At 35.2% G+C, this 17,155-nt stretch overlaps 1 protein-coding gene across 5 annotated transcripts in view; it reads right to left on the bottom strand.

Annotated features, from left to right (window-relative positions):
- The window catches only part of Arid4b (AT-rich interaction domain 4B), a 185,884-nt gene that overhangs the window by 71,062 nt on the left and 97,667 nt on the right, over positions 1 to 17,155 (bottom strand). For all 5 annotated transcript variants that reach the window (XR_002818015.1, XM_023700849.1, XM_023700847.1 and 2 more), the window contains exons 3-7: positions 16,475 to 16,585; positions 12,840 to 12,905; positions 9,367 to 9,457; positions 4,679 to 4,758; positions 1,770 to 1,861 (exon numbers count right to left, since the gene is read on the bottom strand). Coding sequence is in view for 4 of the 5 variants with exons in the window: in XM_023700849.1 (XP_023556617.1) it covers positions 1,770 to 1,861; positions 4,679 to 4,758; positions 9,367 to 9,457; positions 12,840 to 12,905; positions 16,475 to 16,585 (440 nt within the window). In the remaining variant the exon portion in view is untranslated. The remainder of the gene's footprint in view (positions 1 to 1,769; positions 1,862 to 4,678; positions 4,759 to 9,366; positions 9,458 to 12,839; positions 12,906 to 16,474; positions 16,586 to 17,155) is intronic.

The raw sequence follows: 17,155 nt of genomic DNA on the forward strand, positions 1-17,155 counted from the left end.
CACACACACACACAAACACACACAAACTCACACATGGAAAAAAGTTTGATATGGTACTATGGGAAAACAGTAATGATCAATGTGAGATAAAATCTAACTCACAACTGCAGTATTTTTCAAAGAGATTAAAAAAATCCACAATTCAAGTGCTTCAGGCAATTTTTATGGCAACATAATAACTCTTGAAAAACTAAAAATATTAACAGTAAATAGTCACAACAGAGGTCTTTCTTACTAATGTTACCATTCATTTATCACTTAATTTTCTTTCTGGCTAAAACAATTAGTAAATGTTACACACGCAAGAATGACAGCTGCAATCTAATATTACTCCAAAAATAATCAAGTCACCAGCAAGTTAAATCACAAATGAGAGAAATTACTCAACTGGTAACTAAGGAAAACATGTTCTAAAAGATTTAGAGCTAAAAATGAAAACAATACACAACTCAAATCACGGGTATAATAAGAAAATTACTTATTTTTTCAATGTAATGATTAGTCATCTAAACTCTTCCCTTGAACAGGGACTTACTGTTAAGCTAATTTGGAAAGAAACTAAAGTACTCTAGGCACACAAAAAAGCCAACGGGAAAGGGCCTGTGGAGCATAGTTGAGCTCAAGTCTTGGTCCTTCTTTCCTGGGCTCCTAAGGTTGATTTTCCTAAGTTTAATAAGAATAAAATAATACTTATCCTTCATAGATTGCTGTGAGGCTGAAATTAAATATGAGACAGCACTTAGCCAACTTCTATTCCCAAAGCTCTGACACAATTAGATTTAATATTAGTCTTATCTACTGAAAGTATTCATTTACAAATAAATATTTTTAATAATTTAACTCAAAAAACATTTTTCAAAAAACATTTTTTTTTCAAAAAACATCTAACTCAACATTTATTTAATAGTTTAACCAGTAATATTTTAAAGCATGCATAAAAAAACTTTAAGCATAAAATTTAGAATTATTTTTAAAGTAACCTCCAAGAGAAAACATTAAAAACTACATGGTGGCATACACCTGTAATCTCAGCATTTGGGAAGCTGAGGCAGAAGGATCACAGTAATTTTGAGGTCAGCCTGGGCTACAAAGTAAGTTTAAGGCTAGTCTGAACTGCATAGTGAAACCCAGTCTCAAAAGAAAAAAAACACCCTACATTTCCCCAGCCCCATCTATTTCAACTTTCTTCTGTTTCATGAAGGCTGTTTGGAATTCTGTCAACTGTTTTCCTGATAGTTACTATTAAGAAGGGAAATCAAGCATTGTAGTAAGACATGAAATTTTACCTATGACATTCAATAAAGGGAAAGATTTTAGGAAGTTCAGAGGAGGAAATAATATGTTGGGTTTCAAGGAAGGAGGAAGGGGACACAAAATGGTTCACATAAAGGTAGTAGCACTTCTGTAGAGAACTTAAGAATAAGCAAGACAGTGAAATGAAAAAAAGGCTTAGAGTTGGGAGAAAAAGCAACATGAGTGAAAGCATGATACTAGAAAATAGGTTGACAGGGATTCAACTGACTAGTTCCATTCTAAATACAGCATCAAGATACATTTTGGGAAACTGAAGGGAAATACAGCTAGAAAGGTTGGTAGAACAAGAAGAAGCTAAATCACCCATGTTGAGGAGCCTGAAATCACTATTAGATCTGAAATTATTATTAGATTTCATTAGCATTTAGCAAGTTACAGTTTAAAAATAATTACTAAATAATACTAGAAGGCAAAATGAATTCAGGTTCAACTAACAGTTATGAAAATGAACTTACATATGATTAGATCTTCTTCCTCTATTTGTTTTCTTTCCTATGACTGGAGTGCCAAAATGCTCAGGGTTGGTGAGTGGGAGCTGGTCTAATGTCTGTGGGTAAGAACATAAACCCATCAAAAGTTATTACCTTGAAAGTGCTTTCTTTTTAAACCAAATCAGTTTTAAGAATATGCTTTGATTTTGAGATTAAAAAATTTTCCCCAAAGAAGACTAAAACACAACTTTGTGAAAGATAGAAAATTTTAGTTTTAAAGATATTTGAACAAGGAAGAACAAGCCTATTACTGGGAGAAGAGGTGAAAAGAAATTTGGCTACTCTTGCTAAACGATTCATTACCTATTAAAAGTTCAACAAGAATCTAAAAATGTTTAAAATATAAAACAAAACAAACAACTCAGTGGAGACATAGATCTGAAAGATAAGACTTATAAGGTCAAACTACAGCTCAAATTTTTCTTGCACATGGGGAATCATAATGGATAAAACAACAAAGAAATATTTTTCTGGAATTGAACACAGGCCTTCACTCTGAGCTGAATCTCATCAGTTATTTTGAGATAGTTTCACTAAATTGCCCAGACTGAGCTCAGACTTGCGGTCTTCCTGCCTCAGTCCCTCAGAATGCTGGGATTTCAGGCCTGTATAAACATATAGCCAGTCTTAAAACTCAGTAACAGAAACAAAACTGACTATTAAGATAAGCACCAACTACTTGAAAAAACTTCAGAGATGCTACATTAGGCCCTGGGTTCACTTCATAGCACCACTAAATAAAAAGATGGACTGATGGGAGGGAAGTTAAATTGTCCTACTGTGTACGCTCTTGATCATATCTTCACAGGGTTATTCAAATTTTAAAGTATTCTGATTGTTTAACAAAAGCTTTTTTCCATCCTACCTATGGTAATTTACCCAAGAATAAATTCCATGTCTTCATGGTTCATCCTTCCTTCTAGAAAAACATAAATAAAACTGTGTACTACACCTACATAAACACACAAAAACTGATCTTCCTTGAAGGCACAAAGGATATGTACGTCCTTCTTCATACTACTTCAGTATATACTTATGAACCATTTCAACCCAATTCTGATAAAAACAAAAGTATTATTTCAAACATTCCCTGAACAAATAAATGAGACACGTGCCTCTAAGTGAAAAGTTAAGCCTTCAGGCACTCATTAATTGGCAATAATTGTCCATGTGTTCTTACTTAAGGGAAATGAGGATTTATTTTATATATACCTAAAATATTTAAAATATTTTAGCATAGAAATGATTCTATTATTTCACTGTATTTGACTTTCTACATTTAAAATTTAACAAATAATTCAACATATCTTTAGTAAAGACTTGTGTAGAAAACATTAGCGGAAAAAGGAGAACCTATAAGATGAGAAAAACATGATTATCCATCTTAAACACCTTAAAATTATATTGAGAAAACAAGTAACAAGAAGACAATAAAACAAGGGTAAGCAGAAAGTTCAAAAGGATCAAAGGATAGAGAGATCAAATTGGGTAGAAAACTCATTTAAGCCATTATAGAATAAGCATTTCTAGTTGTCTTCAAAAATATCTTAAGATTCTAACACATATAGATGAATGGGGGTCAACAGAGACCAAGCCCTAAAAAGTATGAACCATAATCTGGAAACACCAAGTAGTCTACTAACAAAATCAGAAGTACAGGGAACTGGCACAATATGAGACTAGAAATCATAACACAGAAGACCTATCCCAAACTCTAAATTTAAATAAGAATTTAATCACTAAGGGAGACAAAACTATTGTGGTAACAAAAACATGAAATCTAACAGCTTAATACATTTACATTAAGAAGATTTCCCAAAAGAAAACACTTTTCTAAATGGCAAGTAGAAATCAACTATATGGGGGGTATTGATTTATACTTATAGACACCATTTCTATAAATATGTTTACTTTTAAAATAGTGAACTGCAAGCTACTGAGTTACAAAGCTTACAACCCTGCATTGCTGGTACAGCTTTCAATGGCTTTGCTGCTAGCAAAGTGCAGATAACAGCAACCAGTCACAATGTAACAGCTGTGGTAATGTAGCTAAAACAGTGAGCAAAGCCCCTGGCAAACATAAGAACTTCACTTACTCATCTAACATTCATTGAGTTCCTCCTCTGTGCTAGGCATTCTTAAAAAAACAAGGAACAAAGTGGTAAGGATGGCAATGTAAAGTCCCTGACCTTCCTGACACATTTCAGTGTGCAAGACACACAATAACAAAAGAGTAAGAATGTGCAAATATATTTTGCTTTTGAAGAATGATAATTGTTATCAACAAAACTAAACTGATTTAAAAGGATGAAGAGGAAATGAGGGAACTATTTAGCAAGGACAAGCAAGGCTTCCCGGGATCAGGCTATGACCATGTCCAGTAGCAACAGCTTGGGAATGTTTATAGTGCTGCACATTCTGGAACTCTTGAAGGGTTCAGGTAAGCAAAAAAGTCAGACACCTCTGTATCATTATTTATTTGTTTATTGGTTGAGATAGGGTCTCGCTAGACAGTTCAGGCTGGCCTTGAGCTTACATTGTAGCCCAGGCTGGTCTCAAACTTATAACGATTCCTCTGCCTCAGCCTCCCAAGTGCTGGGATTACAGGCGTGCGCCACCATGCCCGGCTCATAATTTCTTTCCAAATTTTTAAAGTAGAAGTAGAAATGGCCTTAAGATAAACAAGCCCAATACAATTTCTTCGTCAACAATTAATAAAACGCTTTAGACCACAAAGAACGCAGAACTTAGTGCCCAAAACAAGACCTTGAAACACACTTCACAGAACAAACTTTTCTGAGTAACAAGTACACTGAGAAAGCAAGTATTTATACCCCCTAAATACAAAATATTAAGATATACTTATTACATACTTCACTTTCAGCAAAATGTCTCTCTCCTTTCAAGCACAGTGATGATCGTCTCAGGGTCTTCTCATCTCCATCATCAAAAACTGAGGAAGTAAAAACAGAAACTACTGAAGACTACTACAAAAGATTAACAAATTGATATTAAACTATTACTTAATTTTCTGAATGCAGATAAACCTGATTAAGATTAAATTTGAAATTTAGTTCACATTTTGATTTCTAATACGTAACTTCAAGGTTAGTATTTTTCCAACTTTTAGTGAAAAAGAAATACACCTGACAATATCTCCCCTAAAACAAGAAACACAAAACTAAAAGACTGGCATTTCAGAAACAGCATTCAAACACTAATGAATCCTCAAAAGAGTAAAAGAAAGGCTGTTTTTCTCATGATAAATACTAACAGACACTGTAAGAATAGAAAGGTTCGAATGCCCTAAATTTGTAACCCCAGCACTCTGGGAGGCAGACACAAGAGGATCTCTCAAGTTTGGGCCCAGCCTGGGCAATTTAGTTAGCAAGATCATGTATTAGCAATAAAAAATTTAAAAATGATTGGGCCAACCAGGCATAGTGGCACACCCCTGTAATCCCGGCACTTGGGAGGCTGAGGCAGGAAGATCACTTTGAGTTCAAGGCTGACCTGGGCTACATAGTGAGTTCAAGGCCAGCTTGTGGGGAGAAAAAGATGCCTGCACTCGCAGCATACAGGAGGCTAAGACTGGTGGACTGTCATAAGTATTAAATCTGAACTACATGGCAATACCTGTCTCAAAAAAACTAACAAATACAATTTTTAAATAAATAAAAGGGAGCTTGAGATGTACTGCAAATGCCCTAGAGTCATTGGGGGATAGCAAGGATTCAAACTGTCCCTAAAAACTGACTGCATTCTCATTACTTAAGACAGTGTTTTCTCAACCTCAGCAGTACTGACATACTGCCCCACATATTTCTAAGGATGGCATGCTTATCTTGTACACTATATGATACTTAGCAATATCCCAGCCTCTACCCAGTAGGCTACCATTACCTCATTCTAGTATCACAACCAGAAAATGGGGGGGGGGGGGCGGACACGCACTTAACTAAAGAGTACTCATTTAAAGCATTACTGTCTACTAAAAAGATGTGATATGATGGACATTTTACAATATGTATACACATGATGTTGCACACCTTCAATTTATGTAATTTTACTAGATAATTTTAAGTCATTAAAAGCCAGGAGCTCGTAATATAGCTTAATGGTAAAACACTTGCCTAGTATGCAAAAGTCTCTGGATTCCATCTCCAGTAACACAAAAAAAAATAAACTATTAATGTTAAAATATCCTAGCAAGGCCAGCGAGATAGCTCAGCAGTCTGAAGTGCCTGCTTAGTCAAGCTTCAGCAAGCATACAGGGACCACAGTTTGATCCCCTGCACCACATGCTATGCCAGCCCTGCCCCCAGGGTGCGCTGAGCCGGCCACATAAATCAATCAATCAATCAATCAATCAATCAATCATAGTAAAATTACTATGATATTTATATAACAAACAGTTTTGAGATATACTACATGCCTCAGAAATTATGGATAGAGCACCCTTCAATTTTAAAGTTACCAGATCTCAATTTTACATTTTTTAAACAGACCCTTTTATTGGTACATTTTAGATATGCATAATGATAACATTCATCATAGGAAAGTTGTGCCTGTACATGATATATTTTGCTTCTTTCCCTCCCATTTCTCTCCTCTTCACCTTTTCTTATTCACAAAAGCTTTGTTTCCATTTTTCCCTTCTATTCTTTTTTTCTTATCCTTCTTTCCTTTCCCACTTCCAGACATAGTGGCACATACCTGCAATCCCAGCACTAGGGAGGTTTAGGCCAAAGAATCACATTAAGTGTAAGGCCAGCCTGGGGTTCACAGTAAGTTCAAAACGAGACTAAACTGCCCTGTCTCAAAAAAATTTAACCGATTACACACACACACACACACACACACACACACACCACACACACACACACACACCCTCTAAAGCTATATATCAGAGGACTGTGGAGATACACTCATATAATTCCAGTACAGAAGTTTGAGGCAGGAGGACTGCTTTGACTTCAAGGCCAGACAGGGCTACCATAGTAAGTTCAAAGCCAGCCTTGAAATACATACCAAGACCCTGACTCAAAAAGCAGACCAAGGGCTGGTGAGATGGCTCAGTGGTCTAAAGCACCTACTTAGAACAAGCTTAGCAAAGCACAGGGACCGCTGTTCAAATCCCCCAGCACCACATACCAGCCAGCCTCGCCCCCTGGTGGGCTGAGCTGGCCACACACACACACACACACACACACACACACACACACACACAAATAAAATTTAAAAAAAAAAAAGCAGACCAAAAAAACCCACAAAAAACAGTGGCTCTTTTTATTTGAAATGTTACTTTATGTCAAAGTGAAGAAATAACAGTACATTTTTAATGCTATAACTAAAACATAATTATAGAAGTTCCACATTTATGAGATTGTCTACAAAACTTAATTTCCATCTAATCTTACTACATGAAGTTACTCGGTATTGCAAATTACATCAAGTGAAATATTTCCTGGTTGCAAGATAATTTTCCTTCTGGTCACTGGTGGGTTTTTTCCTCTCACTTTCCCCCCAGATATAAAGAAAACCCATCTATTGCAAAGCTCTATCAAAGTCTGACATTTTAGAAGGTGTTCACTCTTATCTCTTTGGTCTTTGAAGAGTAAAAATTATTTCCATTTAATAATACCAAGTAACTGGCAAACCAATCTAGAAAAAAAAAAAAAATCATGTCCTATCATTATATCACAGTGGGTTTTTTTATATCAGTGTTCAAAAACTGCAGGAAAAAATAAAGAGCTATTTTAAAAGTAAAATAGATTAAGTTCCAAAAAATGGGATACAGATGAATGTCCATTTTGTATCTGTGTATTCAAAGTGGTTAGGATAGATATATAGTTACATTCTCTTAATGAATAGAGTGATTTGTTCTAATGGTGTTAGGATATCATGTCCGCATCTTGTACAGCAATTAACCACTAAGAAGAAGGTATGCAATGTGTTAATTATTGAAACTGTCCTACCAGTTTGATTTGAAACTGTCTCACTGCTGTTTATCAATAAAATTATGGGAAAAAAAGTAAAATAGAACTATAAAAAAACTATTAAAAAGATGTGTTAGAAAATGAATTTATAACACTAAAGACTAAAAATTATAAAAGAAAAGGTGACCACATAAAAGACAACTACACGAAAACTAAAAGCAGAGATAAAAATAAATCAGAACTTGAAGCTCTGAGTTTGTTCCCTGGAAGAGACCCCCACTCTCCACAAATAAAGCAACAGGTGAACAATACTTGCAACAAAAGTTAATATCCACAATATGTAAAGAACTCACACCCTAGAAATAGGTTTGTTTTTTGGTGTTTGGTTTTTTTTTTTTTTTTTTTTTGCGGTACCAGGGATTGAATTCAGGACCCTGTGCTTGCCAGTCAAGTACTTATTCTACTGAGCCATCTCACTAGGCCCTAGAAGTTGTAATAAAAAGATAAACCACAGTAACAAGAGAAAAGAGACAGAATGGAAAGAAGTGGCAATATACAACAACAACAAAAAAACACACAAATGAAAATAGTTTTCAGTAAACAAATGAAAAGGTAATTCACTGTCACAAGAAATCATAGGAAAAACAAATTAACACAAACTGAGATACTATTTTATGTTCAAATTAGCAAAAATTTTTAAAAATTGACAACAAATGTGCTAACAATGACTGGGTAAACAAGCACACTCACACACTGTTCATGGTAGTTTCCTGCAAAGGTGTTTTCACTAATAAAGTGTTAAAAGTAGATGTCCCCTGATAGTTCAGTGGACTAAAGCACCTGCTTAGGCAGAGCACAGAAGACAGGGTTGGATCCCAGGCAAGCCCTACTGATGACAGCCCCACCCCCGCCCCCAGGGTCCACTGGTGGGGGTGGGGGGGTTTGAGACTGAGCATGGTGGTGGTGCACGCCTATAATCCCAGCACTTGGGAGGCTGAAAACAGGAGAATCACTACAAATCTGATCTATGTAGTGAGACCCTGTAGACCCTGTCCCAGATACAGGAAGGAAAAAGAAAAAGTAGACACTCCTTCAATTTGTGTCCATTTCACAATGCATACACTCAGAAATATTAGAACAATGCCCACCTAAACAAAAGACATTCAAATACAATCCATTATAACAGCAAGAAGACTGGCAAGATCACAAGAAAAAGTAAGCTATTATGTACCAACTATTATGATATGCAATACAATTAAGAAACTTCTGTAATACAACATGAATATCTGAAACTTCTGAATTCTATGCTTAAAAATGGATACATGAGTATTACCTATTATTAATTATGAAAGTTTTATAAAAATGATTAAAAGGTAAGACATTTCTATAAAATATGCTTTTAAATGAAAAAAGAAATCAAGCTGCATAATACATACATTATATGATTTCAAATTATGTTACAGCACATACTTTTTTTAAAAAATTTTAAAATTCTAGGAAGATTATGATAGAAATAACATGAATGGTATTAGAAGAGGAAACAAATCAAAGAGCTTTGGTATTATTTGTATTAAGTTCTATGTTATTAAAAGTAATTTTCAAAAGAAAATCTATTTTCTTACCCACAGTGTACCAGCTTGCATCTGTTAATTTATTGATAACAGCTTCTTGATATGCACCATCAAGATTCTTCACTTCCACAATAGCTCCTACCTAAAATATTTTTCAAATATTAGAAAAACTTAAATAAACCAAAATCTTTTTTTCTTTTTAGAATGCACAGTAGTAAATAACATGATTGTTATAATTAGATTTGTGTTAAAGTACTAGTAGTGTAAATGACCAATTCTTCTATACCATTAGTGAAATTATCAACACAGTAGAAAAAGCAAATAATACCTAAGAATGATTATGAAAATAATCTTTCCCTTAGGACCCTGATCACTATAAGAACCAGTGCCTGTGAAAGTAGCCTTGCCTGCTATGTCCAATCTTCCTTGAAAGAGGCTAAAGGAGGGTAGGACAATTAAAAAATAGATCTGAGGCTTGCTTATAGGTACAATATTCCACTAATGATATCTATTTAAAATATTTTCCGTATGATCATGCAAATGTTGACAATTACACTTCTATGGTCTTTTTAGTGATGATAACAATAAACTTGTTCACAGAAAAAAGCCCCAACACAATGCCCAGAGGGAAGACACAAATACTAAGTAAAAGTAAGTTAAGATCTTCTCTATCAACACAAACTATAACTTTTTTTATTTAACAGTCAAATGCTCTAGAAATTATTTTCATGTAAACTCATTAAAAGTGTGTTGAGGATTGGTCACATAGCTCAGCAGATTAAAGCACCTGCTTAGGCAGATAGAGTGGCCGAGGTTCAATCCCCAAGCCTGCTGTGCTAGCCTCGCCCCTGGGGCGCACTGAGGCAGCAATTGAGACTGGGCATGGTGGCAAGCGCCTGTAATCCCAGTGTTTGGGAGGCTGTAAAATAGGAGGATCACTACGAATCTGATCTATGTAATGAGACTATAGACCCTGTACAACCTCTACTAAATACATTAAAAAAAAAAAAAGGTTGAAATCAATGACTGTTAAGTATGTTTGGTTTATTGTAAAAAAAATAATAATAAAATAAAAAATATCTAAATCCTGACAATTTCTACCAGCTAAGGGAAAGCCATAGATGAGCTGTGGTTATTGTGGTGCATGCCTATAATCCCAACACTCAGGCGGCTGAGGGAAAAGGACTGCTGTGAGTATGAGGCCAGCCTGGGCTACATAGCGAGACCTTGTCTCAAAAAAAAAAAACAAAAAAAAACAAAAAACAAAAAACAAAACAAAACAGAGGGCCAGCCAGACAATTCAACAGATTAAAGCACCAGCTTAGGCAGACACAACGACCAGGGTCCCCCAGTGTGCTGTGCTGGCCCCGCCCCCAAGGCACACTGAGAAGGCGAATGAGACTGGGCATGGTGGCACATGCTTATAATCCCAGCACTTGGGAGGCTGAAAGCAGGAGAATCACTGTGAGTTCAATCTGTGTAGTGAGACCCTGTAGACCCTGCACTAAATACATTAAAAAAAGGGGAGGGGGGCGAGATAATTCAAAATCTAGACACACACACACCCTTTCTCCATATAGGCAAGAAAAATATTTAAATAATTAGACTGCAAAATAAGGTATACTTGCATATAACAAAATCAAAGTGCAAAATTTTAATATAACAAGAAAAAAATTAATAAGAAAAACCAAGCAAGTAAATCAAAGAAGCTACATGGAAAATGATTGCTCAAGATTACCAATCTGCTGCCTCTCCTATCCCTCTGCAAAATAAGACATCTTTTTTGGTTGGTACCTGTGTTCCTACACTGAGCAAACAGTTAAGTAAAGGCTAAGCTGTGTGTTTGTGAGGCAAGAGCACAAAAGTGGCACTGACACATATGCATACTGAGTAGCCACAGGGCACAATGTCTGAATTACAACTGTGAACCTATCCATTTTAGGTACTGACATTACTGACTGTGAAACCATGACAGTTATGACTCGTATACAGATGTCCCCCAGAAGCCTCATGCAGTCGTAGGTTGGCTTCTCCAAAGTGGTTTAATCTAGGGTGTGTGACATTGGGATCAAAGATGTGATGCTGGGATTGATTCACAGTGAGATGCTAGTATTAAAGAGTGTGAGCATTATTTGCTCTAAACTAGATGAAATATGAGACAAAAAGAAGGCTGTTGTTGTTCCTGGTGACTTGCTACTTGATACGTCACTGCTTTGCTGCCTTTGCCTCCATGAACTGCTACTCCTCTGTAATGTCCCTCTGCCATGCCAACCTGTCTTGGAACTAGCCAACTATACACTGAAACTTCTATAAACTGTCAGTCAAAATAAACCTTTCCTTCTTTTAACTTTGGATGTCAGGAATTTTGGTTTAGCAAGAAGAAAAGTAACTAAGACAATGATAAAAGTACTTCACCAGCCTTTAGTCTCTTCTCCTGTAAAAAGCTTTAATGAGGATTAAGTGAAATAAGATGTACAAAAAACTTGTAGCATAATAACCCATACGAAGTGCTAAATAAATGGTAACTAATGTTATAGCTATGTATATTTTTGTCCTTTAGTCCCTGGAAGTAACAAACACATATATGAAATATTAAAGATGACATCTATAAAATACAAGGCAGGAGTTGATTAAAAAACAAACAAAAAAACCTGAACTAAGAGTTTCAGTTCTCCATAGTATCAACTATATATAAAAAATATGAAGGCCCTGTGAATCTTATTAAAAGTGTTAAAATTCAGCAACAAAATCTGGCGGATATATACCTATATCTAATTCCTTCAAAAGTAGAGTTTCATCAGTAAAAGATTCTTGTTCAGTTACAAATATTTCTTAAGTTCTCTTAGCATTTCTTAAAATTCTTATAGCTGAGTCAATATTCATTTTCAGACAAATAGCACATAATGGCCTTTATTCTCTGTAGCTTGCTCACCAAGCAGAAAGTGAAACAGCATTTCAATACAGAAAACATGATGACAAACAAATTGCTCTAGCTGTATGGGCCGGCTCATCACTTATGACTGCTTTATGATCCTTAGAAGACTTCATTTGCCAATAGTTTTTACAAAGAACTCAAAGCTATGAGCTTTTGTTGTTGTTTTAAACTTTCTCACTGTTCAGGGCAGTGATAAGTGAACATTTTAGAGCTTTCAATACAAATAGCACAATGCAAAGCACGTGCCATGGGCTTGTCACCACTGATTCTGAGCATCATAAAACATGTAATTAATCCTTACGTCGTGATCACCTGTTAATCCTGGGGAACCCACCATTTTAGCAAAGGAAACATGGAACTGAAACAACTGCATAAGTAAAAGTAGCCAGCGCCCCTTTAATATTATTTCATTTCTGAACACACGGAGGTTTTACTATGGTGTAATATACATTTAACATTAACTTGTTTTTTCCTACCAGTCTTCTAGAGAAAATATTAACTGAATAATAAAATAGCCAATTAGTTAAAAAGCAGTATTAGTAATTACTGTTCTCCAACTAAATACCAGAATCAATAATAAATGAATTACCTTTAATGGACCCTTTATGTGATCATCCTGAACTTCTACTGTTGAAGAATCATGTCTAAATGTAACCTAGAAATTATAAATTGAATTTAGTCACCAAAAAGCTATGCAACATAAACTCATTTGTCCACTAATTATTCATATTACAAGTAATACAAACTTATCAGCTGCCTAATTAAAGATTCCCACACCTTAAGAAGAGCAACTAGAAAATTCTTTAAACTGCCCAGATTGTATTTTTAAAAAATAAAAGTAACCAATGATATCACACTGAAACTATCAGATGTTCCATTTATCACTCTTCATTCAATATTATTAGCTATGAGGTTAATTGTATAATTTTTTTTCCCAAAAAATGAAGAAAGAAGACCATGGGCTATCAGAGACTATATCATTTTGTGAAAGCCTAAAACTTACAATAAGTTACTGAGAGGTAAGCATGCCACCCAAGCATCAAAAAATTTAATCTCTACGTCTGGGGATGTAGCTCAGCATTAGAGTACTCATTTACAATGTGTGAGGTTAGATTCGCTACATCCCTCTCCTCAAAAAAAAAAAAAAAAACCAACTAAATGTCCAGCACAATGTGTTTATTAAAATGAACACCCTAAGAAATAGAAAGTCTAAGGAATGGATTTAAAACCACAGAACTACTACATAGTAAGGTTGAAAGTTATGTGGCAGTTGAGCCAAGGACTTCAATGTACTACACAAATCAGAAAATAGGGAACCATACATGAGCATAAATTAAACAAAGGAGGTTCAAGTTTAGATATTTATTAAGTTCCTGAGCAACATGAAAACCTCTGCTACTCAGTACAGAAAAAGTTGCTTATTCAGGGCAAAAAAAAAATTCTTACAAGGACTGACCTATTAATATACTTTCATCAAGTTTATGTAGTAATTATTTTAGGTAATAGGCTCACTCACAAACCTGCTACAAAAGAAGCTGTAATGTACCCACAGCATTGAAGGCAATTATTTCTGTTTTACACAATAGCATTATACTTCATACTTAAACCATGTATGTAGGTGTCTGTCTCCTCCACTTAAACTATAAGCCTCTTACAGATGGAGCCGATGGAGACTAGGACTTTAGTTTTAGTATCTTTACAGTGCTTAACACAGTAAATGCTCAATAAATGAAAGATAGTAATGAAACATATCAAAAACTTTTGAATGTATGCACTTTTAATTATAAACAAATTAAACTGCTTATATTCTCAATCTGTTGAGCAACTCATTAAATTTTATAAGTAAATTGTGTAGCAGCCAAAAAAATTAAAAATAACTTTAAAATATCCACTACATGAGATACAAGGTACTATCATTAAAGAAAAGGCTGGGAATACTAACTCAGTGATAAAGACTGTGCCTAGCATGAATGAAACTCTAGGTTCAATCCCTATGAGAAGCAGTAGGTCTACACATTAATGATTTTTGTTCCTTTCATTTATATCAACTAATGATCAGGCCATTATATGTCATTTTCTTTTTTTTTCTTTTTTTTTTTTTTTTGCAGAACTGGGGATTGTACTCAGGCCCTTGCGCTTGCCAGGGAAGCGCTTATTCCACTGAGCCATCTCCCCGGCCCCTATGTCATTTTCTTCATTCATTCAGTACACAGAAATGTCTTACTAAGGGTGGAGCTAAAATCCAATCTGTTCCTCTCTGGCCAAAGTATGGTTCCTAGAGAGACACTGCTGCTGCCCAAAGAGCATACTTTTTCTAACTGGCACAAAGGTGCTATCCAAAAGAGAAAAAGTGCTAAGGAGTTTCTCTATTAGGTGGGAAGGGTTTGTTTTTTGTTTTTTTTGTTTCGTCTTGTTTTGTTTGTCTAACTCACAGGAAGATGGTAGACATGCTAGCTGTAGCTCTAAAAAAAAAGTGAAAAATGGTAAACAGTATTTGTTCATCTCCAGAATAGTGGTAGGAAAGAAGTTATGTGCTCAGGGAACACCAGTATATGGAGTCAAAATAGGCAATGTCTCATTTAAGAGTGCTGTATGAGGCAGAGCATGGTGGTACATGCCTATAATCCCAGCATTTTGGAGGCTGAGACAAGAGGATCACTGTGAGTTTGGGGCCAACCTCAACTGCACAGAAATCCTGTCTCAAAAAGACATCTCTTCACACACAAAAAAAGAGTGCTATAACAGCACTCCCATAACTAAATTACAAACCAACTCACAGCACCAATCCTGTAGGAGCAGAGGTAGGATTGGGCCAAAATTAGTATCTTATTGGACTTAACTTACTATCACAATAGTTCTTAGTTAGGAGTGCAATTAGAAATCACTCAAGAACTTTTCTAAAAACACATTCATGCAACAAAGAAGGAACCCAAGACTACAGGCATAGAGGAAAGCTCTAGAACAGAAATCTAATACAGTAGTCCCAGGTCTACCAGTATAGGGAAAGTTCTAGAATAGAATCTAAAACAGTGGCCCTTTGTTATTTCTTGGTTTGACTTTTACAGACTTACTGTTTCGCAGGTTTTAAAAAAATACTAATCTCAATTATTCATCGCTGAATTTTCGCTATATCGTGGGACTTCGCACTTGTGCAGTATATGTATGCTATTAAAATTACATGGGTTTACAAGTGCAGCAAATGGGTAAGAACATTAGGGGTCAAAGTATGGAAAAAGTTTATAAGAGTGAGGAAAGGATTTATAAAGCCTTGAAATATATATAAATACTAAAATATAACTTCATCACTTTGCTGATTTTCATTTATTGTGGGGGTGTCTGGAATGTAACCTCCGCGGTAAGTGAGGGACCACTGTAATACCTCTGACCTATTTTATTGATACCATCAGACTAATGGTTAACATGGTATCTGTTCATCTAGATTACAAGTCCTTTGAGGAGAGGGCAGATCAACCTCATTTCTGTACCCATACTCCACTTACTAATAGGGCTCCCTGAACAAGATTTGCCAATTAATACATTAATGACAAAGAATAAGTAACTATATTGAAATATTTTATTTCTCCCATATTTTTCAAACATAAAGACATTTTTCTGACAGTAACCATATATGGTCCATGATTTGTTTATTTTTCTTTGTGGTGTTATGGGTTGAACCCATGGTCTCACTTATGCTAGGCTAAGCATTCCATTACTAAGATATGCCATTAGTCTCATTTTATTCATTTATTTTTGAGATAAAGTCTTCCTGTAACCTAGGCTAAAACTCCCTGGCAAAACTGATCCTCTGTCTCAGCCTCCCAAGTAGACAGAATTTTAAGTAACTACCATGGACCTGGCTCAGGATATTTTCATAAAATAAAAACAATTACATTTCAATTCTTACATTCTTGGTTTCCTGCCCTACTGATATTGTATGAAACTTATTTTCTTTATAATAATAAAATTAAGGAATTAAATTAAATTTATAAATCCTCCTGCACTAAAACAATAATACAAAGAAGACCAAATCTCAAAATGCCACCTATAACAATCTAATTTTATTCTAACTGGAATAGTTTAAAATGAGTAATTTTTAGTTTCAGACTATTTTTAGAACCATTATTTCTAGAAACTCATTTTGCAGAAAACACTCTTAAGATACAATCTCCAAATAAGTTTAAATAATACTGAACATATAATTTACAAAATCTACAAATACTATACCTTGACTTTGACAAGTCTCTTTGCTGTCTTTATCTTGGCTTCACAAAAGGCTCCTCTATATTTAGCACTTACATCAGTGCCTACTGTCAAATAAGGAGGTTCATCAAGGGCCTAAAAATGCAAAGAAATATAATTAGATTTAAGCTGCTCAATTCTTGCCCATAGTCAGACTTCAGAATAGTAGACCTACTCCTATCATAACTATAAGTTAACATAGTAAAATATATTTTTAACAAGTAAATCTATAAAATATTGTGAATTAAAAAGTAACGTGTATCATAAAGTCTACTTAATAGCATTAAATGTATATCCTGTAAAATACAAACATTGACCTTTTCTATTAAACACCTAAGAACTTCGATAACAATTAGTTCACTTCACTCAAAGGTATATAGCCTTGCTTCTATGGCTTCAGCCACTCATTCATATTTACTCTTAAAATATTTATTATGGAGCTAGGGAGATAGCTCAGTGGTCTAAGCGCCTGCCTGGAAAGCACAAGGACCCAAATTCGATCCCTGGTACCCCTTTGCCAGCCCTGGAACCCTGGGCATGCCTGGCCAGTCACAGAAACCAGGTGTGATGGGGCACACTTGTAATCCCAGCACTGGTGAAGCTGAGATAGGAGGATCACTATGAGTCCAAGCTGCAGAGCGAGACCTTGTACCAAATACATTAAAA

Source organism: Octodon degus, unplaced genomic scaffold, assembly GCF_000260255.1.
Source record: "Octodon degus isolate 3935 unplaced genomic scaffold, OctDeg1.0 scaffold00127, whole genome shotgun sequence".
NCBI lineage: Eukaryota > Metazoa > Chordata > Mammalia > Rodentia > Octodontidae > Octodon > Octodon degus.